The sequence below is a fragment of the Mauremys mutica genome, unplaced genomic scaffold, assembly GCF_020497125.1.
Source record: "Mauremys mutica isolate MM-2020 ecotype Southern unplaced genomic scaffold, ASM2049712v1 Super-Scaffold_100434, whole genome shotgun sequence".
Classification (NCBI taxonomy): Eukaryota; Metazoa; Chordata; order Testudines; family Geoemydidae; genus Mauremys; species Mauremys mutica.
In genome coordinates, this window is record NW_025423340.1 from 66,107 (window position 1) to 86,530 (window position 20,424).

The 20,424-nt window shown below is 47.6% G+C and overlaps 1 protein-coding gene across 10 annotated transcripts in view; it reads left to right on the plus strand.

Annotated features, from left to right (window-relative positions):
- SUSD2 (sushi domain containing 2) overlaps positions 1-18,403 on the plus strand; it is an 81,970-nt gene extending 63,567 nt beyond the window's left edge. For 7 of the 10 annotated variants that reach the window (XM_045001351.1, XM_045001357.1, XM_045001352.1 and 4 more), the window contains 2 exons: positions 6,264-6,360; positions 17,418-18,403. In XM_045001351.1, the coding sequence (XP_044857286.1) occupies positions 6,264-6,360; positions 17,418-17,514 (194 nt within the window). In that variant the 3' untranslated portion in view covers positions 17,515-18,403. Of the gene's footprint in view, positions 1-6,263; positions 6,361-17,417 lie in introns of those variants that run through there. The other 3 variants (XM_045001353.1, XM_045001360.1, XM_045001359.1) reach the window with 2 other exon arrangements.
- The last annotated feature ends 2,021 nt before the right edge of the window (positions 18,404-20,424 follow it).

Sequence of the window (20,424 nt, forward strand, 5' to 3'; positions counted from 1 at the left end):
CTTAGTAACTAGAGCTATTTAAAATGTAGTAGTGATGAATGAGAAAAATTCAGGAAAGTGGGGAAAGAGAAGGTAAAGTAAAAATATCTGTGATTTTGCAAAATCCTATTTTGTACTTAAAATTTCAAACCAAAACAATGCTGTGAGCCTTGAATTGTGTTGTTTTCTGTTTTGTTTTCTTTAATTAGTTTCCATAGAAATGTTCTGCTAATGAATATTCTGATATGCTTCTAATTATACTCACACTGCAAGGCTTTGCTTCTGCCACAGCAGCTGCTTTTTGCAAAATAGCTTGTAGCAAGGAAATCAGAAACAACCCCTGGAAAAGAAACTTCAGGCATCTAACAAAACATATTTTAAAAATCAGCCAAACACTTAATTTCAGAAAACAAAATCTTAACAATGTGGTTACTTTTTGGAAAGTTGATATAAAATCCCATCAGCCCTCTTTAAGAAGAAAAAAATCAGGTTTTCCTCAGTATGTGTTTTCCAGGAGAATTGCTCAAAAAAATCTAAAACTAAAGCTTGACAATTTTAAATTAGAAATAAGGCCTTGTCTACATTAGAAAGGATTTGCCAGTATAGCTATACCAACAAACCTGCCTAGTGGAGAGACAGCTTATACTGGCAAAAACATTCTTTTGCTGGCATTGTTAGACCAGTTCTCTAACCAAAGTAAGCCATCCCCGCAAAAAGACATTTTTGCTAGTGTAACTGCATCTATGCTAGGGCTTTTGCCAGGATAGCCATGTGATTTATGTTCACATTCCACAACAGCAACGTGGGTCTGGGAAGAAGGATAAAGGAGTTTGAGGCACAAGTCATGTTCTCGTCCATCCTCCCTGTTGAAGGAAAAGGCCCAGGTGGGGACCTGTCAAGGTGTCCTCCCCCACTCTGAACTTTAGGGTACAGATGTGGGGACTTGCATGGACCCTTCTAAGCTTAATTCCTAGCTTAGATCTGGTAACACTGCCACCTGCCAGAGATCAGTGTCTGGCACACTTTCTGTTTCCCCAAAACCTTCCCTGGGGAACACAGATCCAAACTCCTTGGATCTTAAAACAAGGAGAAATTAACCATCCCCCCTCCTTTCCCCCCAGACTTTCCCCTCCCTGGGTTGCCTTGAGAGGCTTCACACAGATCCAAACTCCTTGGATCTTAAAACAAAGAGGAATTAACCATCCCCCCTCCTTTTTTCCCCCACCAATCCCTGGTGAGTTCAGACCCAATCCCCTTGGGTCTTTAAAACAAGGAAAAATCAATCAGGTTCTTAAAAAGAAAGCTTTTAATAAAAGAAAGAAAAGGTAAACATTATCTTTGTAAAATCAGGATGGAAAATGCTTTACAGGGTACTCAGATTCATAGAGACCAGAGGGGACCCCCCACCCCAGCCTTAGATTCAGAGTTACAGCAAACAGAGGTAAAAATCCTTCCAGCAAAAGAAACATTCACAAGCTGAGAAAACAAACATACGACTAATCTGCCTTGCCTGGCTATTACTTACAATTTTGAAACATGAAAGACTGATTCAGAAAGATTTGGAGAGCCTGGATGTACGTCTGGTCCCTCTTAGTCCCAAGAGCGAACAACAACAAAACAAAGAGCACAAACAAAGACTTCCCTCCACCAAGATTCGAAAGTATCTTGTCCCCTCATTGGTCCTCTGGTCAGGTGTCAGCCAGGTTTACTGAGCTTCTTAACCCTTTACAGGTAAAAGAGACATTAACCCTTAACTATCTGTTTATGACAGGACCATCGAATTGTGGAGGTAAATACGTGGTTGCGCAGGTAGTGTCTGGGAGAGGGCTTTGGATTCTTTGACCTTGGGATGTTGTTCCAGGAAGGAGGATTGCTAGGAAGAGATGGCATCCACCTAATAAAGAGAGGCAAGAGCATCTTCGCAGGCAGGCTTGCTTAATTTAGTGAGAAGGGCTTTAAACTAGGTTTGCCGGGGGATGCTGACCTAAGCCCATGGGTAAGTGGGGAAGTGGGATACCGGGAGGAAACACAAGGAGAAGGGTGCAACAGGGGAGGCCTCCTGATTCATACTGAGAAAGTAGGGCAATTGGCTAGTTATCTTAGGTGCCTGTTGTCATAAACAGTTAGATAAGGGTTAAGGTTTTTTTCTACCTGTAAAGGGTTAACAAGCAGTACCTGTGAACACCTGACCAGGGGACCAATGAGGGACAAGAGATTTTCAAATCTCTGTGGAGGGAAGGTTTTTTTTCTTCTGTTCTTTGTGTTAGAGAGTCTCTCTTGGGAGTTAAGGGAGTCCAGACATCTTAATCAAGTCCTCCCAGGTTTCTGCAATAAATTCTTCTATTCAAGCTAGTGAGTATTAGCAAGGAACTAGTATTCTTATACTTTTATTTCTGTATTTGCAATTCTGTGTTTTGCTATAGAATTTCTTTAATTCTGTACTGTTATTGCTTTTACTGAGAAAGAAAGGAGGGGGGATTCTCTCCAGAGATTGATAAGTTTAGACCCTGTGTATTGTTCCATCTTGGTATTACAGAGACAGTTACTTTCTTTTTATTCTTTAATAAATCTTTTCTGTTAAGGACTTGGTTGATCTTTCCTTGGGTAAATTCTCAGGGAAAGGGGAGGAGGGAGGAGGAAGGCATCCCTCTGTAGTTGAATCCTGGTATCTCTCCTAGGAAAAGGGAGGAGGGAGGAAGCAGGGGGGGAATGGTTTACTTCTCCTAGGTGTAAGAACTCCATGGATTTGGGGCTCTTGGGATCCCCAAGGATTTTGGGGAAGGACTGTGTCCCAATACACGTACATTATTGGGTGGTGGCAGCTTTTACCAGATCTAAACTAAGATTTTAGTTTAGGGGAGTTCATGCAGGTCCCCATATTGGAACCCAACAGCTCTAAGTGGGGGTGAGACCTATGACACCTGTACACAAACACAAGAAGCCTGAGAAACAAGCAAGAAGAATTGGCAGTCCTGGCACAGTCAAGGAACTATGATGTGATTGGAATAAGAGACTTGGTGAGGTAACTCACATGACTGGAGCACTGTCATGGATGGGTATAAACTGTTCAGGAAGGACAGGCAGGGGAGGAAAGGTGGAGGAGTTGCACTGTATGTAAGAGAGCAGTATGATTGCTCAGAGCTTGCTCAGAGCTCCAGTATGAAACTGAAGAAAAGCCTGTTGAGAGTCTTTGGGTTAAGTTTAGAGGCGAGAACAACAAGGGTGATGTCGTGGTGAGCATCTGCTATAGACCACCAGACCAGGGGGATGAGGTGGACGAGGCTTTCTTTGGACAACTAACAGAAGTTTCCAGATCACAGGCCCTGGTTCTCATGGGTGACTTCAATCACCCTGACATCTGCTGGGAGAGCAATACAGCAGAGCACAGACAATTCAGGAAGTTTTTGAAGAATGTTGGAGACAACTTCCTGGTACAAGTACTGGAGGAAACAACCAGGGGCCATTCTCCTCTTGACCTGCTACTTACAAAGAGGGAAGAATTGGTAGGGGAAGTAGAAGTGGGTGGCAACCTGGGTGACCATGATATGGTTGATGTCAAGATCCTGACAAAAGGAAGAAAGGAGAGTAGCAAAATATAGACCCTGACCTTCAGAAAAGCAGACTCCTCCATGACAGGGGAAGTGAAGGGCTTTGCTTCATGTTTGGCAGTAATACAATCTTCATTAAATACATGCATCATTCACCAAACTGTCCTGTGCCCTAAGTTGTCTGGGGACTTGAAAGAAAAATGGGTATTGTAATGACATTAGTGAACTACATACACTCAATTTTTAGCTTGCAATATCATCTTTTTAAAGCTCTTTTACAAGACTTTTCAGCCATATCCAGTGACCTGTTGCAGCACAATGATGTCTGCTGGTTAAGTAATAGGTAATAAAGGTAATAATTGGAGATATACCAATCTCCTAGAACTGGAAGGGACCTTGAAAGGTCATCTAGTCCAGCCCCCTGCCTTCACTAGCAGGACCAATTTTTGCCCCAGATCCCTAAGTGGCCTCCTCAAGGATTGAACTCATAACCCTGGGTTTAGCAGGCCAATGCTCAAACCACTGAGCTTCATAAAGAAATAATAGAATTTCTTTCAAATTATAAGACCAACAAGGCCTGCAAGTTCCTGGAATTTATGAATGATGTCTCCTTTATGTCACAGGTAGGTTTTCTGTACGATAGTACTGGTCACTTGAATTCCCACTTGCAGCTCCAAGCCGTGCAAGCAGTGTTGAGAATCTGTTTGAAAAAAGTGTCTTTCAGACAGACTTAATAGGAAAGATTTGCACTTTCCTACATTGCGTATTGTTGCTACACATGAAACTTTGATGGAAACAATGCAAGAATTCCTAAACAACCCTGATTGAAAATTTAAAAAGTGATTTGAGAATTTTACAATTCCAAAGGATTTGCTTTTATTTGTTCATGATCTGTGTGTTGTCTCTGGTGATGGATCTTACTTCTGAAGCAAAGAACATTCTTGATTCAGTTGATGAAGGTGCTTTTCAATTAGAAATTGTAAGGCTCCAGAGTTCAGATGTATTGAAGGCAACATTTTGAGAAATGGGACTTTGTGATTTCTGGATTCAATGTGCTGGCCAGTTTCAGAATAGCCAGAATCTAGCCATCTATCTTTTAATGATGTTTGGATCAACATACCTCTGTAAATCTGGGTTTTCTACCATGAACAGTATAAAAAACAACAACACAGCAATCACCTGACAGATGAACATCTTCACCAATGGATGCGCCTTGCCCAGACCACTTGCAAACCACTCTTCACAAAGCTTGCCAGAGAGCATCCATGTCACCTCTCCCATTAGAGATTGCCAGAAACATAGGTAATGTTGATTTATAAACTTTGTTAAAAGATGCAACATAAGTATTAGAGTTTCTATCAAGGTCTTTATTTATTGGCAGCTGAAGGTATGTTGGGTTTTTTTTTGTTTGGTTGGTTTTTAATTTTGTCAACCTTCTGCGCAGATGGCCTGCCTGTTTGGTCATAAAATTTTCAAATCGGCCCACGGGTAGATCTAATTGAGTATCACTGCCTAAAGTGTAGGGACTGCATTTCTGCCTGGCCTTTTTGCAAACTGTGCAAAGGGGAAAAGGATCCTCACATTATTCCCCAAAATCCTACATATTGGTAAAGGTATGACAGACCCAGGCCCTGTAATAATATTCTATGCATCCGAAGAAGTGGGCTATAGCCCACGAAAGCTTATGCTCAAATAAATTTGTTAGTCTCTAAGGTGCCACAAATAATCCTGTTCTTTTTGCGGATGCAGACTAACACGGCTGCTACTCTGAAACTTAGTATTTACTGGGATTAGTAACAAGTAATAAAGTGCAACTCAAAAATTTTCACATCTGATTTCTTTGGACTTTAACCTCATTATCAAATTTCAGAATAAAAAAAATGATTACTTTTATTATGTTTGTAAATCTAAATGTTTATAAATAGCAATGCAAACATCATATACTTCAACATACCCAAGTAGCAGAACAGTTACTTTTTTCCATCTCCCATCAAAAGCTTGGGAAAATGGCTGTGTGTTTTCAAAGTCTCACTTTTAATGTTTTTTTTGCACAAAATCTTCATTGTCATATACTGTTGAGCCAATTTCAACTTTACTGAACAGCAAAACTCACAATATATCTGTTGGTTCCTTTGAGACCATTATAAATATTTATCAATTTTAGCTTTGAAAGGTTTTAATCTGAAACAAAATTCACAGGTAAGGTAAGGGCAATGTGCAGGGCTATTGGGGAAGAGGTCACCTTTCTTTTTCTTGTTGATGAATTGAAAGGTAGGTTGACGCTCTGGGGGTTCAGAGTTTATATATAACTCTGTAGGTTCATAGTATTTAAACATTAACCACTAATGTTAATTGGATTGGATTGGGCTTCAGCCATCTGCTCTGACATTCAGCATGACGAATTTCTGTCAATTCCTGCAGTTCAGTGGGTTTTACCAGATTAACAAGCATCTAGAAATCTCACTCATGACCACATTCAAATACAAGTTGCTTGCCAAGATCATATGGATATATCTCACTTAAGCAATTCCCTGCCCGTGCAGGGGCCTTGGGCATTGGTTTGCATCAATCCCTCTATTCTCTGCCTGTGGCACACAATAGCTTAGTTTTCCAAGGGTTGTAATATTATGGTCTACCTTGGTGGTTGAGTTTAGTGGGTGGGTGGTGTTGGTGGCCAGGGATTTGCATGAAGGGAAATGTCACATTTCCCCTGGTTTTCTCTTTCCCCTTTTGCAGATAACAACCAAGCAGTTCTTTTTGGCTGTATATTTGGAATTCTTGGCTTTGTAATACTTGTGCTTCTAATCTTCCTGCTGTGCAGAAAGCAGAAGAGGTAAGGAATCATTCTAGTAAGTTGTTACAGATATCTGAGCAATTGAGAGAGGAAAGGATTTTTAGTCAGAATCTTTTAATTTCTTTGGGGTATTTTGTCTTATGTACCTAAAAAGTGTCAGTTCTAAACAGACGGGGTGACACCCAAGTAATACATTTTTTAGGTGGTGTTACAATTTGTCACATGGTTCCATAATTTATCATGCACCTTTAACCATTTCTCTTCCTCTCTAGTCACTAATCCATCAACTTTGGGCATGCTTCTGATTCTCTTATTTAAAAAATCCAGTAGAGTTGATTAGGAAACAATCAGCTTTCTCTGTAGGGTTGTCAAGATGTCTGGAGTAGTTCACAAGTATGAGTGCCAACATCAAGGGCAGACTGTCAAGAAGCAGGGAACCCCAAATTGGTTGAGAGCTCTATACTTAGATTTCATCAACCAAGTAACAAGTGTGAACTCCTCAAGCACTATAGCATCCTAATTGTGGAGTCACAGACAGTCCCCTCGGGTACTCCATCTGTCTTGTCACCCAGGCAAATTCACCTTTCTGATAGATGGTCCTTTACACCAAAAAATCACAACAATATTCAGGTTACTCCCAGCCCCAAAGGACCAGTCACTTACCCCAAGTTAATCGCACCTTAGACCTCACACCAAAGATAATGCTTGTAGCCAATCCTATAACTAAAGATTTAGTAACTAAGAAGAAGAAAAGAGAGTTATTTACAAAGTTAAGCCAGGTAAACACACACACAAATGAATTACAGTCTTAAGTTCCAAAAGGTGATAGAAGCTGCTGAGATATACAAGCTTTCTATGTCCTCTAGCGCTAACTCAGCTTTGGGATCCCTTGCTTATTCTTAGAAATATTGCCCTCTCCCAGAATGCAAACTGATGGGACAAGTGTTTGCGCCTGTCTCCTCTTCATGAGGGGGTGGATGTAATCAACCAAGTCTTTGTCCTTTGATGTTTCACAATGGCTCATTTGGTTTCAGTGGGCCTTCTTCTGTGCAGGACCATCACTTTACATTAATTAATGCTTCTTTCCTGTTTGGTGAGTTGCACAGTTACAGAGGTTTGCAATGCAGTCAATATAACTTTATACAATGGGATACAGATGTTATAAATGAGATCAATACATGCAGCATCCTACAAGCATTTAATCAAATCTAAACACATTCTTACAAACTTACATCTATTTTAGCAATGCTAGCACACAGCTGGTTTCCAGCTGTGCCTTTGTTAGTATTCAGTGAAGCCTAGGGGCCTTGGCTTGAGCTGGCACCTGGGCAGCCAGCCTCACAATAGTCTTTGAACCATCCTCTGGAATTTAACAGAGAATTGTATACCTGCTATAGAAACCTATAGGGTAATTTAAAAGTCCTACAGAAAGGTAATCATTTGCTTTTAAATTCCATAGCTTTTTAAGAGAGAGATGTAATATATATCTGCAGAGAAGATTAAAATATCTTGTATATACATGAGCCTGCAAAAGGTTTTTTCTTTTCCACCAAGTATGGAATTTTCCCAAAAAAAGTTACATTAGCAAAGTTCAAAGTTGGAATACTTAATGTATTGAAAAGCTATTTTAGCCTACAATTAAAGGTCTTTGTGACTTCTTCTGGTCCCTGTACATGTGGATTCATTTTGACTATGGCATCTGGCTTTACGTGCAGAGAGATCTAAAAAATAATATAATGAAACTTAAAATTCTCTATGGCTCCTTTTCTGAAAAGACAGTTGCCATTACTGAATTTATAAGAAGTGAGATGGGAAAACATAAATGGCAGTAGTACTCAATGAAGCCCCAGAGACCACCAATGCTCTACCCATCACTGAAAATACAAACCAATTGATTCTGTCACCCAAAATCAACTAATTCTGGCTCTCCCCAGAACACAAACCCATTTAAATTTTCCTCCTACAAAACATACTTATTTAATGTTGCCTCCTACAATTAACACAGAATCCCCATACACAGCCCTCATGCACAATTGATGCAGACTCCCATAGAATCCAGATACTTACCACAATTATTACAATGTCCTCACACATAGAATCATGTAGAGAATTCATGAAGAGCCCTCTTCATCACCCCCACATTTCTCAGAGTCCATATACATTACAGATTCCCACAGGGAGAAACCATCACAATTAATATATTGTCCCCTCCCAGGCCTGGGAGGCACAGCAGCACTGGGAGATGTTCACACATCCCCACCCTCCCCCCAAGACTGGTTAGGAAGCTGAGGATGGAAAACCACCAGCTAACCATCAGCACATGGTCTGCCAGTAGAATTGATGAGGTGGGACAAACTGATGGATCACAAAGTGTAGATAGGGCATGAGAGCCCATACTGGCTGTTTCTGAGCCCTGCATTTAAACTAATTTGTGATTTTTTTCCCCATATAATATGAGGCATATACATAGCACATGATGTTCTGTTAGCTTTTGTTCAAAACATATTTGTAAAATGAGATAAAGTTACACAGTTCATAACTTCAAACTTCCAATAAAGCCTTCATAGCCCATCCACCATCATATATTCTGTTGATCTGTATATGCTACATGTTGCTGCATTTGTATTTTACAAATGTTTTAGGGAATTTAGAAAAAAATATATAGTATTAGGACTCTTTGAAGCCCATGGGATCCTGCATGGTCCTAGAGGTCTGCACTAGTCGAGCTTGAGGCAAGGTGAGGGCCTGTGTGTGTAGCTGTAAAGCTATTTGCACTAGAAAACCCATTTTAGATTATCTAGTTTATCCCTGGGGAGTCATGAAAGATTGCTATCTACAGTGTATTCTCCAGTATAGTTTTGAATATGCCAAGTTGTTTTATACTATTGTACATGAGACGAGATAGAATACACAGTGTCTGCAAGACTCTGGCACTGAGATAGTTGAATAAAAGACAGACAAGGATTTGACCTTGGTGTTTTCAGCTAGGATCAGGCACTTACATGTACACACCATTGCTTGTTGTGAATGTGACAAGAGAAAATTGGATGTGAAGCCTTTTGGTTCTTTGATTTTTCTTCTAGATTTTAAGCTGTTAGGGTTCACATTTTCAAGCTTTTCTACATTACCATAAAGGCTTGAAACTTAGGCGCAGATTCACAAAGATATTTAACTGCTTAAATCCCAGATTTAGGCCACTAAATTTTGAGTTTAGACACCTAAATCCCAGTTTTGGCTCCACTGTGATCCACCAGACTTCTGCCGAACCCAGTAGGAGTCTAAATTCACGTAGTGCCTAATTTTTCAAGGTAAAGGTTCCCTAGGCATCTGTTCTTCCAGTGATTGCTCCAATGCATTCCAGTTAGGTGTGTGCGCCGCGCGTGCACGGATCTTCGGAAGATTTTTACCCTAGCAACTCCGGCGGGCCGGCTGGGCGCCCCCTGGAGTGGCGCCGCTATAGCGCAGAATATATACCCCAGCCGGCCCGTCCGCTCCTCAGTTCCTTCTTCCCGCCCGTGACGGCAGTCGGAACTGTGGAGTGCTCAGTAGTCCTCCACATCCCTAGCTCTCTCTACTTATTTTTGTATATAGTTCTTTACTGTTAGTATAGTTAGTTTTAGTGGTAGATAGTTTAGATAAGGATGGGGGGAGTACTTTCTCCCTCCCCCTCCCCGGTGCGGGCTCATGCCCAAGGCACCGGGCTTTAAGCCCTGTGCAGCGTGCCAGAGGCCTATGCCAGTGGGGGACCCTCACGGCTCCTGCCTCCGTTGCCTGGGCGAGGCACACCGCACAGACAAGTGTGCCATTTGTTCGGCTTTTAAGCCGCGGACGCGTAAGGACAGAGACAGTCGCCTCAAGCAGCTCCTTATGGAGGCGTCCCTCCAGCCCCCGGCACCGTCAGCGCCGGCACCGAGGGCTTCTTCGGTGCAGAGTGCACCCGCGGCACCGACCGGCTCCGGCACCGTGGCCACGGTACCTAAACCGCCGCCTAAGACGACACGGCACCACTCGCTCTCGCCTTCACGCAAGCAGAAACTGGCGAAGGCTGTAGTGAAGGCACGCACAGACTCCGCCACGAGAGTGGCTACGGCAGTGCGTAAAGCGGGCCCTGAGCCCTCGACTCCGGCTCCACAAGCACCGTCGAGTCCGGCACCGCCCCGCTCCCCGGCACCGACCGAGGTTGAGCCAAGGCTGCCTTCGACGCCGGAGACATTCTCCTCCGCGAGAGACCTGATCAGGCTCATAGAGGCTCCGAGCCTCCGGCCCCCGGCACCGCCGGTGCGGGCTGTTGTCTCTCTGGGCAAGCCAGCCAGGATGACAAGACTGCCCTCTATCGACGAGCGGCATGAAAGACGGTCCCGGTCCCGGTCCCGGTCCAGGCGCAGGTTCCCGTCCCGCCGTTCGGGATCTCGTCGCCGCTCCTCTTCACGGCACCGAGCGCCATCCCGACGCCGGTCTGAGTCCCGGTACCGCTCTCCATCTCGGTACCGGTCGCACTCCCGGCACCGATCCAGGTCACCGTACCGTCGGTACCGTCGGAGGTCGTCTCGGCACCGCGACTATCGGAGTCACTCCCGGCACCGCGGATCCCGGTCCCGGTCGAGCTCCCGGTCCCGGTCGAGCTCCCGGCGCCGGTCGAGCTCCCGGCACCGCCGAAGCCCACGCTCACGTTCACCGTCCCGTCGGCGCTCTGCGTATCGACCCTCGGTGCCGTCGGTGCAGGGCCTCCCGCCTTCAGCGGTTCAGTCCGTCGGCACCACAGCACCGCCTTGGCCATCCCGCACGGCGTCCGTGGCCTCCGGTGCCGATGATACTACCCACCGGTGGCCGACCCCACAAGGACTCCCTCACGAGCAGTGGGGCTACTGGGTCCCTTGGGTACAGCATGAAGGGCAGGGTATCCCATTTCCCAGGAGGGATGTGACCACCGGCACCAGGGTCCCTGAAGCGACTGTTAGCCGGCCGCCTCCCTCTCCTCCGCACGAGCCCTCTGCTCATCCGGCCTGCCAATCACCCATGCCTCACGATTCGGAGGAGGCTCAGCCACCGGCCGTAGAGCCTGAGCCGGCTCTGCAGGGTGCTTCTTCATCATCCTCGCCAGACGAGGCGGTGGCAGGTGCTGCGGCCAGCGAACCCCCGCCCATTGACCTCCGGGCCTTCCAAGACCTGCTTCGCAGGGTGGCGGCGTCCATGAACCTTCCCGTCGAGGAGGTCCATGAGGACGAAGATCCAATCACCAACGTGGTGGGTGCGGACACTCCCGTCCGCGTGGCGTTACCCTTTGTCCGGACCATTCAAAAAAACGCCACTACGCTCTGGCAAACCCCCGCTTCCATTCCACCCACAGCACGCGGGGTCGAGCGGAAGTACTGAGCCCCACCATCAGGCTATGAGTACCTTTACTCCCACCCAACCCCGGACTCCCTCGTAGTCCAATCTGTTAACGACCGCGAGAGGCACGGCCAGCCTGCCGCTGCACCTAAGTCCAAGGACGCCAAGCGCATGGACTTGCTCGGCCGTAAGATCTACTCCGCAGGGGGTTTGCAGCTGAGGATCGCAAACATCATGGTCCTCCTCGCCAGGTACGTCTTTGACATTCTGACATCCCTGGCGAAGTTCACGGAGCTCCTGCCTTCCACATCACGCCAGGAGTTCTCCGCCTTGCTGGACGAGGGAAAGAAGTCCTCCCGGTCATCTATTACGGCTGCCCTCGACGCCGCGGACTCCGGGGCTCGGACCTTGGCATCCGGCGTGACAATGAGGGGCATCTCCTGGCTGCAGTCCTCCACCCTGCCGCCGGAGGTGCAGCATACCCTCCAGGACCTTCCCTTCGACACCCAGGGTCTGTTTTCCGAAAAGACAGATTCTCGGATCCAGACCATGAAGGACGGGCGCATTGCCATCCGCACGCTAGGCATGCATACGCCGGCGACGCAGCGCAGGCCCTTCCAGCCGCAGCCCTCCCGCTACCAACAGCGCTATCGCCCCTATGCCAGCCGACGACCGGCCCAAAATCGCCGTCGTCCGTCCGGCAACCGCCGCAACCAGGGCCAGGCCGCTTCCAAGGCCCCTCAAGGGGCTAAGCAGGCCTTTTGATGGGGCGATCGAGGACGGCCCATCACTCTCCCTACCGGATCCTTCCCCTTTATTTTACAACCGCCTTTCCCATTTCTTTTTGGAGTGGTCCCGCTTAACATCGGACAACTGGGTGCTTCAAACAGTCCAGTCGGGATACCGCCTTCAATTTGTTTCGCCCCCGCCTTCCCACCCACCCTCCCTGTCCCTCTTCAGGGACCCCTCTCACGAGCAAGTCCTCTTACAAGAGGTTCAGACTCTGTTGAGCGTGGGTGCCATAGAAGCAGTGCCTCAAGACAGGCGGGGCAGGGGATTCTACTCCCGTTATTGTCTCATCCCCAAGGCGAAAGGCGGGCTACGTCCTATCCTGGACCTTCGCGAGCTGAACAAATACCTGCTCAAGCCCAAGTTTCGTATGGTCGCCCTGGGGACCATTATTCCTTCCCTGGATCCGGGAGACTGGTTTGCCGCCCTCGACATGAAGGACGCCTACTTCCATGTCGCGATCTATCCGCCTCATCGGCGTTACCTTCGGTTTGTGGTCAACAATGCCCACTACCAGTTCGCCGTGTTACCATTCGGACTCTCCACGGCACCGAGGGTATTTACAAAATGCATGGCAGTCGTAGCAGCAGCCCTCCGCCGTCGTCAGATGCACGTCTACCCGTATCTCGACGACTGGCTGGTCCGAGCTCAGTCCCGTCAGCTCGTGATAGAGCAGATGGCAGAAATTCTGTCTCTCTTTCAGCGGCTTGGTCTTCTCATCAACACCGAGAAGTCCACTTTGCTCCCAACGCAGCGGCTGGAGTTCATCGGAGCGGTTCTCGACTCCACGGTTGCCAGGGCCTCTCTTCCTCGCGCCCGGCACCAGACGATGGTCTCCATCATCCGGGATCTTGTCGCCTTCCCGACCACAACAGTGCGCTCCTGCCTACGCCTTCTGGGTCACATGGCCTCCTGCACATATGTCACCGCATATGCGCGGCTCCATCTTCGCCCCTTCCAGTCCTGGCTCGCGACGGTGTACCGGCCTCATCGAGACCCCATCGACATGGTGGTCACGGTCAACAGGACGGCCCTCGACTCCCTCCGCTGGTGGCTCACCCCGGAGGTCGTGTGTGCGGGGGTCCCGTTCCATCCTCCTCGCCCATCCGTCATGTTGACCACGGATGCCTCAGCGCTCGGTTGGGGGGCCCACCTGGGCGAGCTTCACACCCAAGGCCTTTGGTCGCCTCAGGAACTCGCGCTACACATCAATGTCCGCGAGCTCCGTGCCATCCGCCTCGCCTGCCGAACCTTCTGCTCCCACCTTCAACGCCGTTGTGTAACAGTATTCACGGACAACACCGCTGCGATGTACTATGTAAACAAGCAGGGCGGAGCCCGCTCTTCCCCCCTCTGCGAGGAAGCGATCCTCCTGTGGGACTTCTGCGTGACCCACTCCATTCACCTAGAAGCGTCTTTTCTTCCGGGAGTGCAGAACACGCTGGCCGACCATCTCAGCAGGTCGTTTCTCTCCCACGAGTGGTCCCTTCGTCCCGACATTGCACATACGATTTTCCAGAGGTGGGGGTTTCCCCGGGTCGACCTCTTCGCCTCCAAGGCGAACAGGAAGTGTCTCCAGTTTTGCTCGTTCCGAGGTCACTCGCCGGGCTCTCTGTCGGACGCCTTCCTGTATCCCTGGCAGACTCACCTCCTCTATGCCTTCCCTCCTTTTCCGCTCGTGCACAGAGTGCTCCAAAAGCTGCGGAGGGATCGAGCCACCATCATACTCGTGGCTCCGGCCTGGCCGAGACAGCATTGGTACACCCTGCTGCTCGAGCTCTCCGTTCGGGATCCCATCCCCCTCCCGTTATGGCCGGACCTCATCACGCAGGACTTCGGCAGACTCCACCATCCGAACCTGCATTCCCTCCATCTTACAGCCTGGTACCTGCGTGGTTAACCCACGCCGAGAGGGGTTGTTCGGCGGCCGTGCAGCGCGTCCTGCTTGAAAGCAGAAAGCCTTCCACTCGCTCCACCTACCTGGCGAAATGGAAGAGGTTCGCGCTCTGGTGTGATCAACGAGGGCTCAACCCTTTCGTCGTACCCGTCCCTACCATCTTGGACTACCTTTGGTACCTTAAGGAGCAAGGTCTGTCGGTCTCCTCCTTGCGGGTACATCTGGCAGCGGTGTCCGCTTTGCGTCCTTCTCTGGAAGGTCGTTCCATCTTTTCCAATCCGATGGTCTCCCGCTTCCTGAAAGGCCTGGACCGATTGTACCCGCCGGTGCGGCGTCCGGCCCCAACCTGGGATTTGAACCTCGTCCTGTCCAAACTCATGGGTCCGCCATTTGAACCGATGGCCACGTGTTCTCTTCTTTACCTCTCCTGGAAGACGGCCTTCCTCGTCGCCGTAACATCGGCTAGACAAGTCTCGGAGCTCCGGGCGCTGACGGTAGGTCCGCCATACACCGTCTTCCACACAGACAAGGTGCAGCTTCGTCCCCATCCGGCCTTCCTGCCAAAAGTGGTCTCGGCTTTCCACCTCAATCAGGACATCTTTCTCCCGGTCTTCTTCCCGAAGCCCCATGCCTCGCCTCGGGAACAACAACTCCACACCCTCGACGTCCGTAGAGCGCTTGCTTTTTACATCGAGCGGACGAAGCCTTTTCGGCGGTCTACGCAGCTCTTCATAGCAGTCGCCGATCGCATGAAAGGCGAGCCGGTCTCTTCCCAGCGCATCTCCTCCTGGGTAACTCAATGCATCAGAGCATGCTACGAGCTGGCTCGCGTGCCCCCGGGCCGCTTCACCACTCATTCCACGAGGGCGCAAGCCTCGTCTGCCGCCTTCCTGAGCCAGGTCCCCATCCAGGACATCTGTCGAGCGGCCACATGGTCTTCGGTCCACACCTTCGCCTCCCACTACGCGTTGGTGCAGCAGTCTCGAGACGACGCAGCCTTCGGCTCAGCAGTTTTACACTCTGCCACGTCTCACTCCGACCCCACCGCCTAGGTAAGGCTTGGGAATCACCTAACTGGAATGCATTGGAGCAATCACTCGAAGAAGAAAAGACGGTTACTCACCTGTAGTAACTGTTGTTCTTCGAGATGTGTTGCTCCAATCCATTCCAGACCCGCCCTCCTTCCCCACTGTCGGAGTAGCCGGCAAGAAGGAACTGAGGAGCGGACAGGCCGGCTGGGGTATATATTCTGCGCTATAGCGGCGCCACTCCAGGGGGCGCCCAGACGGCCCGCCGGAGTTGCTAGGGTAAAAATCTTCCGAAGATCCGTGCACGCGCGGCGCGCACACCTAACTGGAATGGATTGGAGCAACACATCTCGAAGAACAACAGTTACTACAGGTGAGTAACCGTCTTTTTTTCTGCCTCTCAGCATGTGTGCTGTAGCCTCCCTCTAGAAATTTGGATGTCTGTCTCTTACTTAAGCCCCAGAGCAATTCCCCATAGGCGCTTTAACCACTGGACTACAGAGTCAGTCTCTCTCTCTCTCTCTGACTATATAAGTATTTATCCACAATGGAACAGTCATTGAGCATGAGTGAGAGAGAATGAGAAGGATGTTGATAAACTGGAGAGAATTTAGAGAAGAGCCATGAGAATGATTACAGGATTGGAAAAATGCCTTATATACTCAAGGAAGTCAATCTATTCAGTTTAAAGAAAAGGTTACGGGTTACTTGATCACAGTTTATAAGTACCTACATGGGAACAAACATTTGATAATGAGCTCTTCAATCTAACAGACAAAGGCTTAACAAATTCCACTCACTGGATGTCAGTTTCAGACTGGAAATAAGAAGCAATTTTTTAAGGGAGGGCAATTTACCATTGAAACTATTTACCAAGAGCTGTGGGGAATTCTCCATCACTGGAAATTTTAAAATCAAGATTGGATGTTTTTCTAAAAGATCTGTTTTAGTTCAAACAGGAATTACAGTAACTCCTCAAAGTCGTCCCGATTAACATTGTTTTGTTGTTACATTGCTGATCAACTAGGGAACATGCTCGTTTAAAGTTGTGCAATGCTCCCTTCTAACGTCGTTTGACAGCCTCCTGCTTTGTCCACTGCTTGCAGAAAGAGCGGCCGTTGGAGCTAGCTGGTGGGGGCTTGGAATCAGGGTGGACCGGCAGCCCCCCCCCATCAGCTCCCCTAAGTTCCCTGTGCGGTAGCTGCCCAGCAGGCTATCAGTTGAAGGGTGGTTCAGCTGTCCTTCCCCCCACTGCAATGTGCTGCTCCTGCCCTCTGCCTTGGAGCTGCTCTGGGGAGCCTCCTGCTTGCTGTGCAGGGGGAGGGGGGAAGAGGGGTGCTAATGTCAGGGAGTCCCCCTCCCCTCCACTTCTATACCCATCTCCATAGAGCGGGGGAGGGGGGCATGACAGGGCTCAGGATGGAGGGAGCTTGCTGGCAGCAGCTGCTGTCTCAACTTGCTGATCTACTTAAAAAGGCAGAATACTTAAGAGTGGGGTCAGCGTACTTAAAGGAAGGGTGACCAGATGTCCCATTTTTAAAGGGACAGTCCCATTTTTGGGGACTTTTTCTTATATAGGCACCTATTACCCCCTCACCACCTATCCCATTTTTTCACAGTTCTCCCCCCCCCTCTCTCTCTCTCTCTCTCTCACACACACACACACACACACACACACACACACACACACACACACACACACACACACAGAGTGTGTCTGTCTCTCTCTGCCATGCTGTCTCCCCTCCCTCCATTTATTCTGCCTTGTAGAGAGAGGCTACATTTCCTGAATAGGTTATTTATTGTGAATTATTTGCGCAGCTCTAGTAATTGGGAATGCATAATAGGGGGATGAATGACTATCCTTCAGTGGGCTATGCATTGAAATTAAACAGCATCAGGAGTTCTTCTAAAATTGATACAGAATGTTACATTTCCATCTAATTCAGTCCAGTTGCCAATGTGCTTGACCATTTCATGTGGGTTTTTTTATGGCTCTTTAACACCCATCTCCAACATTAGTTTCATCTGCTATTTTGTCTTTTTTCCAGACAAAATAATTGGAATCAAAAACTCAACCAAAATCCTGGGGTTTCAACTACATCAGAACAAGAATTAGTGCAACTTCAAAGGATAGAAAGTTTGTAATCAGAATACAACAGAAGCACAGCAAGATGACTGCAGCAAGCATAGCTTTCTCTACACCAACCTAGAATATAACTTTTGCCATGGAAGATTTCTGCTGTATTCTAATGGTCAATTTCTGCCTTCATTTACATCTGTTCAGCTGAGATGCCAGAGAGAGGAATAAGTGGTGCAGATTTGACTTTTGTATGTCAGGTGCAAGAAATAATGGTTCTAGGCATCAGCCTCAGTTTGTGGTTTGGCTTCCTATTTCAGTCATTTCTCTCCAAGTAGAAACATGAGGTTGAGAAAGCTATAGCCCATTCTGTTCTTGGACCTTCTCTGAAAGTCACTTTGCTTTCTCAAACTTGTTTAACTTCTAGTATTTGGGGACTTCACATTCATTCTTCCTTTTTTTCTTCTTCTTTTAGGCTGTTACTGGAGAGAAATGAGAGCAGTCCTTGCTGCCTGTTTTCACACATTGTACTAGAGAAGCAGTCCCCTCAGGCAGACCTCTCCCTTTACAGACTGACCCATAGCCAAGCCACCATACTGTACGGACATCCCTCCCTGTCTCCTTGATCATTTTAACTTCAACCACAAGCTCTTTTTACAGTAAGATAGTAACATGAAAAAGTAGCCCAACCTGAAATAACCTTTCATGTCTTGGGCTTCCCTTTCTCATCTAGGTGAAGGGGTATGTTGCTTTCCCTTCACTTAAGATTCAGTTCTTAAAAATAATGTCACTGCTGTTTTGTTTTAAAGGAATAAATCCCTGGCTCTTCACTGTCCCCTAATCATAGAATCATAGAACTTAAGATCAGAAGGGACCATTATGATCATCTAGTCTGACCTCCCGCAAGATGCAGGCCACAAAAGCTGACCCACCCACTCCTGAAATAATTCTCTCCCTTGACTCAGCTGTTGAAGTCCCCAAATCCTGATTTAAAGACTTCAAGTAGCAGATAATCCTCCAGCAAGCGACCCCTGCCCCATGCTGCGGAGGAAGGCGAAAAACCCTGGAGGAAAATTCCTTCCCGACCCCAAATATGGCAATCAGCTGAACCCCGAGCATGCGGGCAAGACTCACCAGTCAGACACTCAGGAAAAAGACTTTCAATATCCCAACATTGACCCTCGGTACTAATTACTAGTGGTCGCACGTTATTGACCTATTGACTAAATCACGTTATCCTATCAAACCATTCCCTCCATAAACTTATCAAGCTTAATCTTAAAGCCAGAGAGGTCCTTCGCCCCCACTTTTTCCCTCGGTAGGCTGTTCCAGAATTGCACTCCCCTGATGGTTAGAAACCTTCGTCTAATTTCAAGCCTAAACTTCCCGACTGCCAATTTATATCCATTTGTTCTCGTGTCCACATTAGTACTGAGCTGAAATAATTCCTCTCCCTCCCTGGTATTTATCCCTCTGATATATTTAAAGAGTGCAATCATATCTCCTCTTATCCTTCTTTTGGTTAAGGAAAACAAACCGAGCTCCTCAAGTCTCCTTTCATACGACAGGCTTTCCATTCCTCGGATCATTCTAGTGGCCCTTCTTTGTACCCGTTCCAGTTTGAATTCATCCTTCTTAAACATGGGAGACCAAAACTGCACACAGTACTCCAAATGAGGTCTCACCAATGCCTTGTATAACGGGACTAGCACCTCCTTATCTCTACTAGAAATACCTCGCCTAATGCATCCCAAGACCGCATTAGCTTTTTTAACGGCCACATCACATTGCCAACTCATAGTCATCCTGCGATCAACCAGGACTCCGAGGTCCTTCTCCTCTTCCGTTACTTCCAACTAATGCCAGTGCTTCTTCCAGCAATTAGATGATCAGATAGTATGGTGATGAGAGACATATATGGATGGATTCAAATACTGTTTGCCCCTGCTGTGCTTGTACAGCTCTTTTATATCTGCAAACTTCCACTGAAGGCAAAGCAAGATTTGCCTATATAAGAACATTCAGATAGAATCATAGAATCATAGAATCTCAGGGTTGGAAGGGACCTCAGGAGGTCATCTAGTCCAACCCCCTGCTCAAAGCAGGACCAAACCCAACTAAATCATCCCAGCCAGGGCTTTGTCAAGCCTGACCTTAAAAACCTCTAAGGAAGGAGATTCCACTACCTCCCTAGGTAACCCATTCCAGTTCTTCACCACCCTACTAGTGAAAAAGTTTTTCCTAATATCCAACCTAAACCTCCCCCTCTGCAACTTGAGACCATTACTCCTTGTTCTGTCATCTTCTACCACTGAGAACAGTCTAGATCCATCCTCTTTGGAACCCCCTTTCAGGTAGTTGAAAGCAGCTATCAAATCCCCCTCATTCTTCTCTTCTGCAGGCTAAACAATCCCAGTTCCCTCAGCCTCTCCTCATAAGTCATGTGTTCCAGCCCCCTAATCATTTTTGTTGCCCTCCGCTGGACTCCCTCCAATTTATCCACATCCTTCTTGTAGTGTGGGGCCCAAAACTGGACACAGTACTCCAAATGAGGCCTCACCAGTGCTGAGTAGAGGGGGATGATCACATCCCTTGATCTGCTGGAAATGCCCCTACTTATACAACCCAAAATGCCATTAGCCTTCTTGGCAACAAGGGCACACTGTTGACTCATATTCAGCTTTTCGTCCACCGTAACCCCTAGGTCCTTTTCTGCAGAACTGCTACCCAGCCATTCGGTCCCTAGTCTGTAGCAGTGCATGGGATTCTTCCGTCCTAAGTGCAGGACTCTGCACTTGTCCTTGTTGAACCTCATCATATTTCTTTTGGCCCAATCCTCTAATTTGTCTAGGTCCCTCTGTATCCTATCCCTACCCTCCAGCGTATCAACCACTCCTCCCAGTTTAGTGTCATCTGCAAACTTGCTAAGGGTGCAGTCCACACCATCCTCCAGATCGTTAATGAAGATATTGAACAAA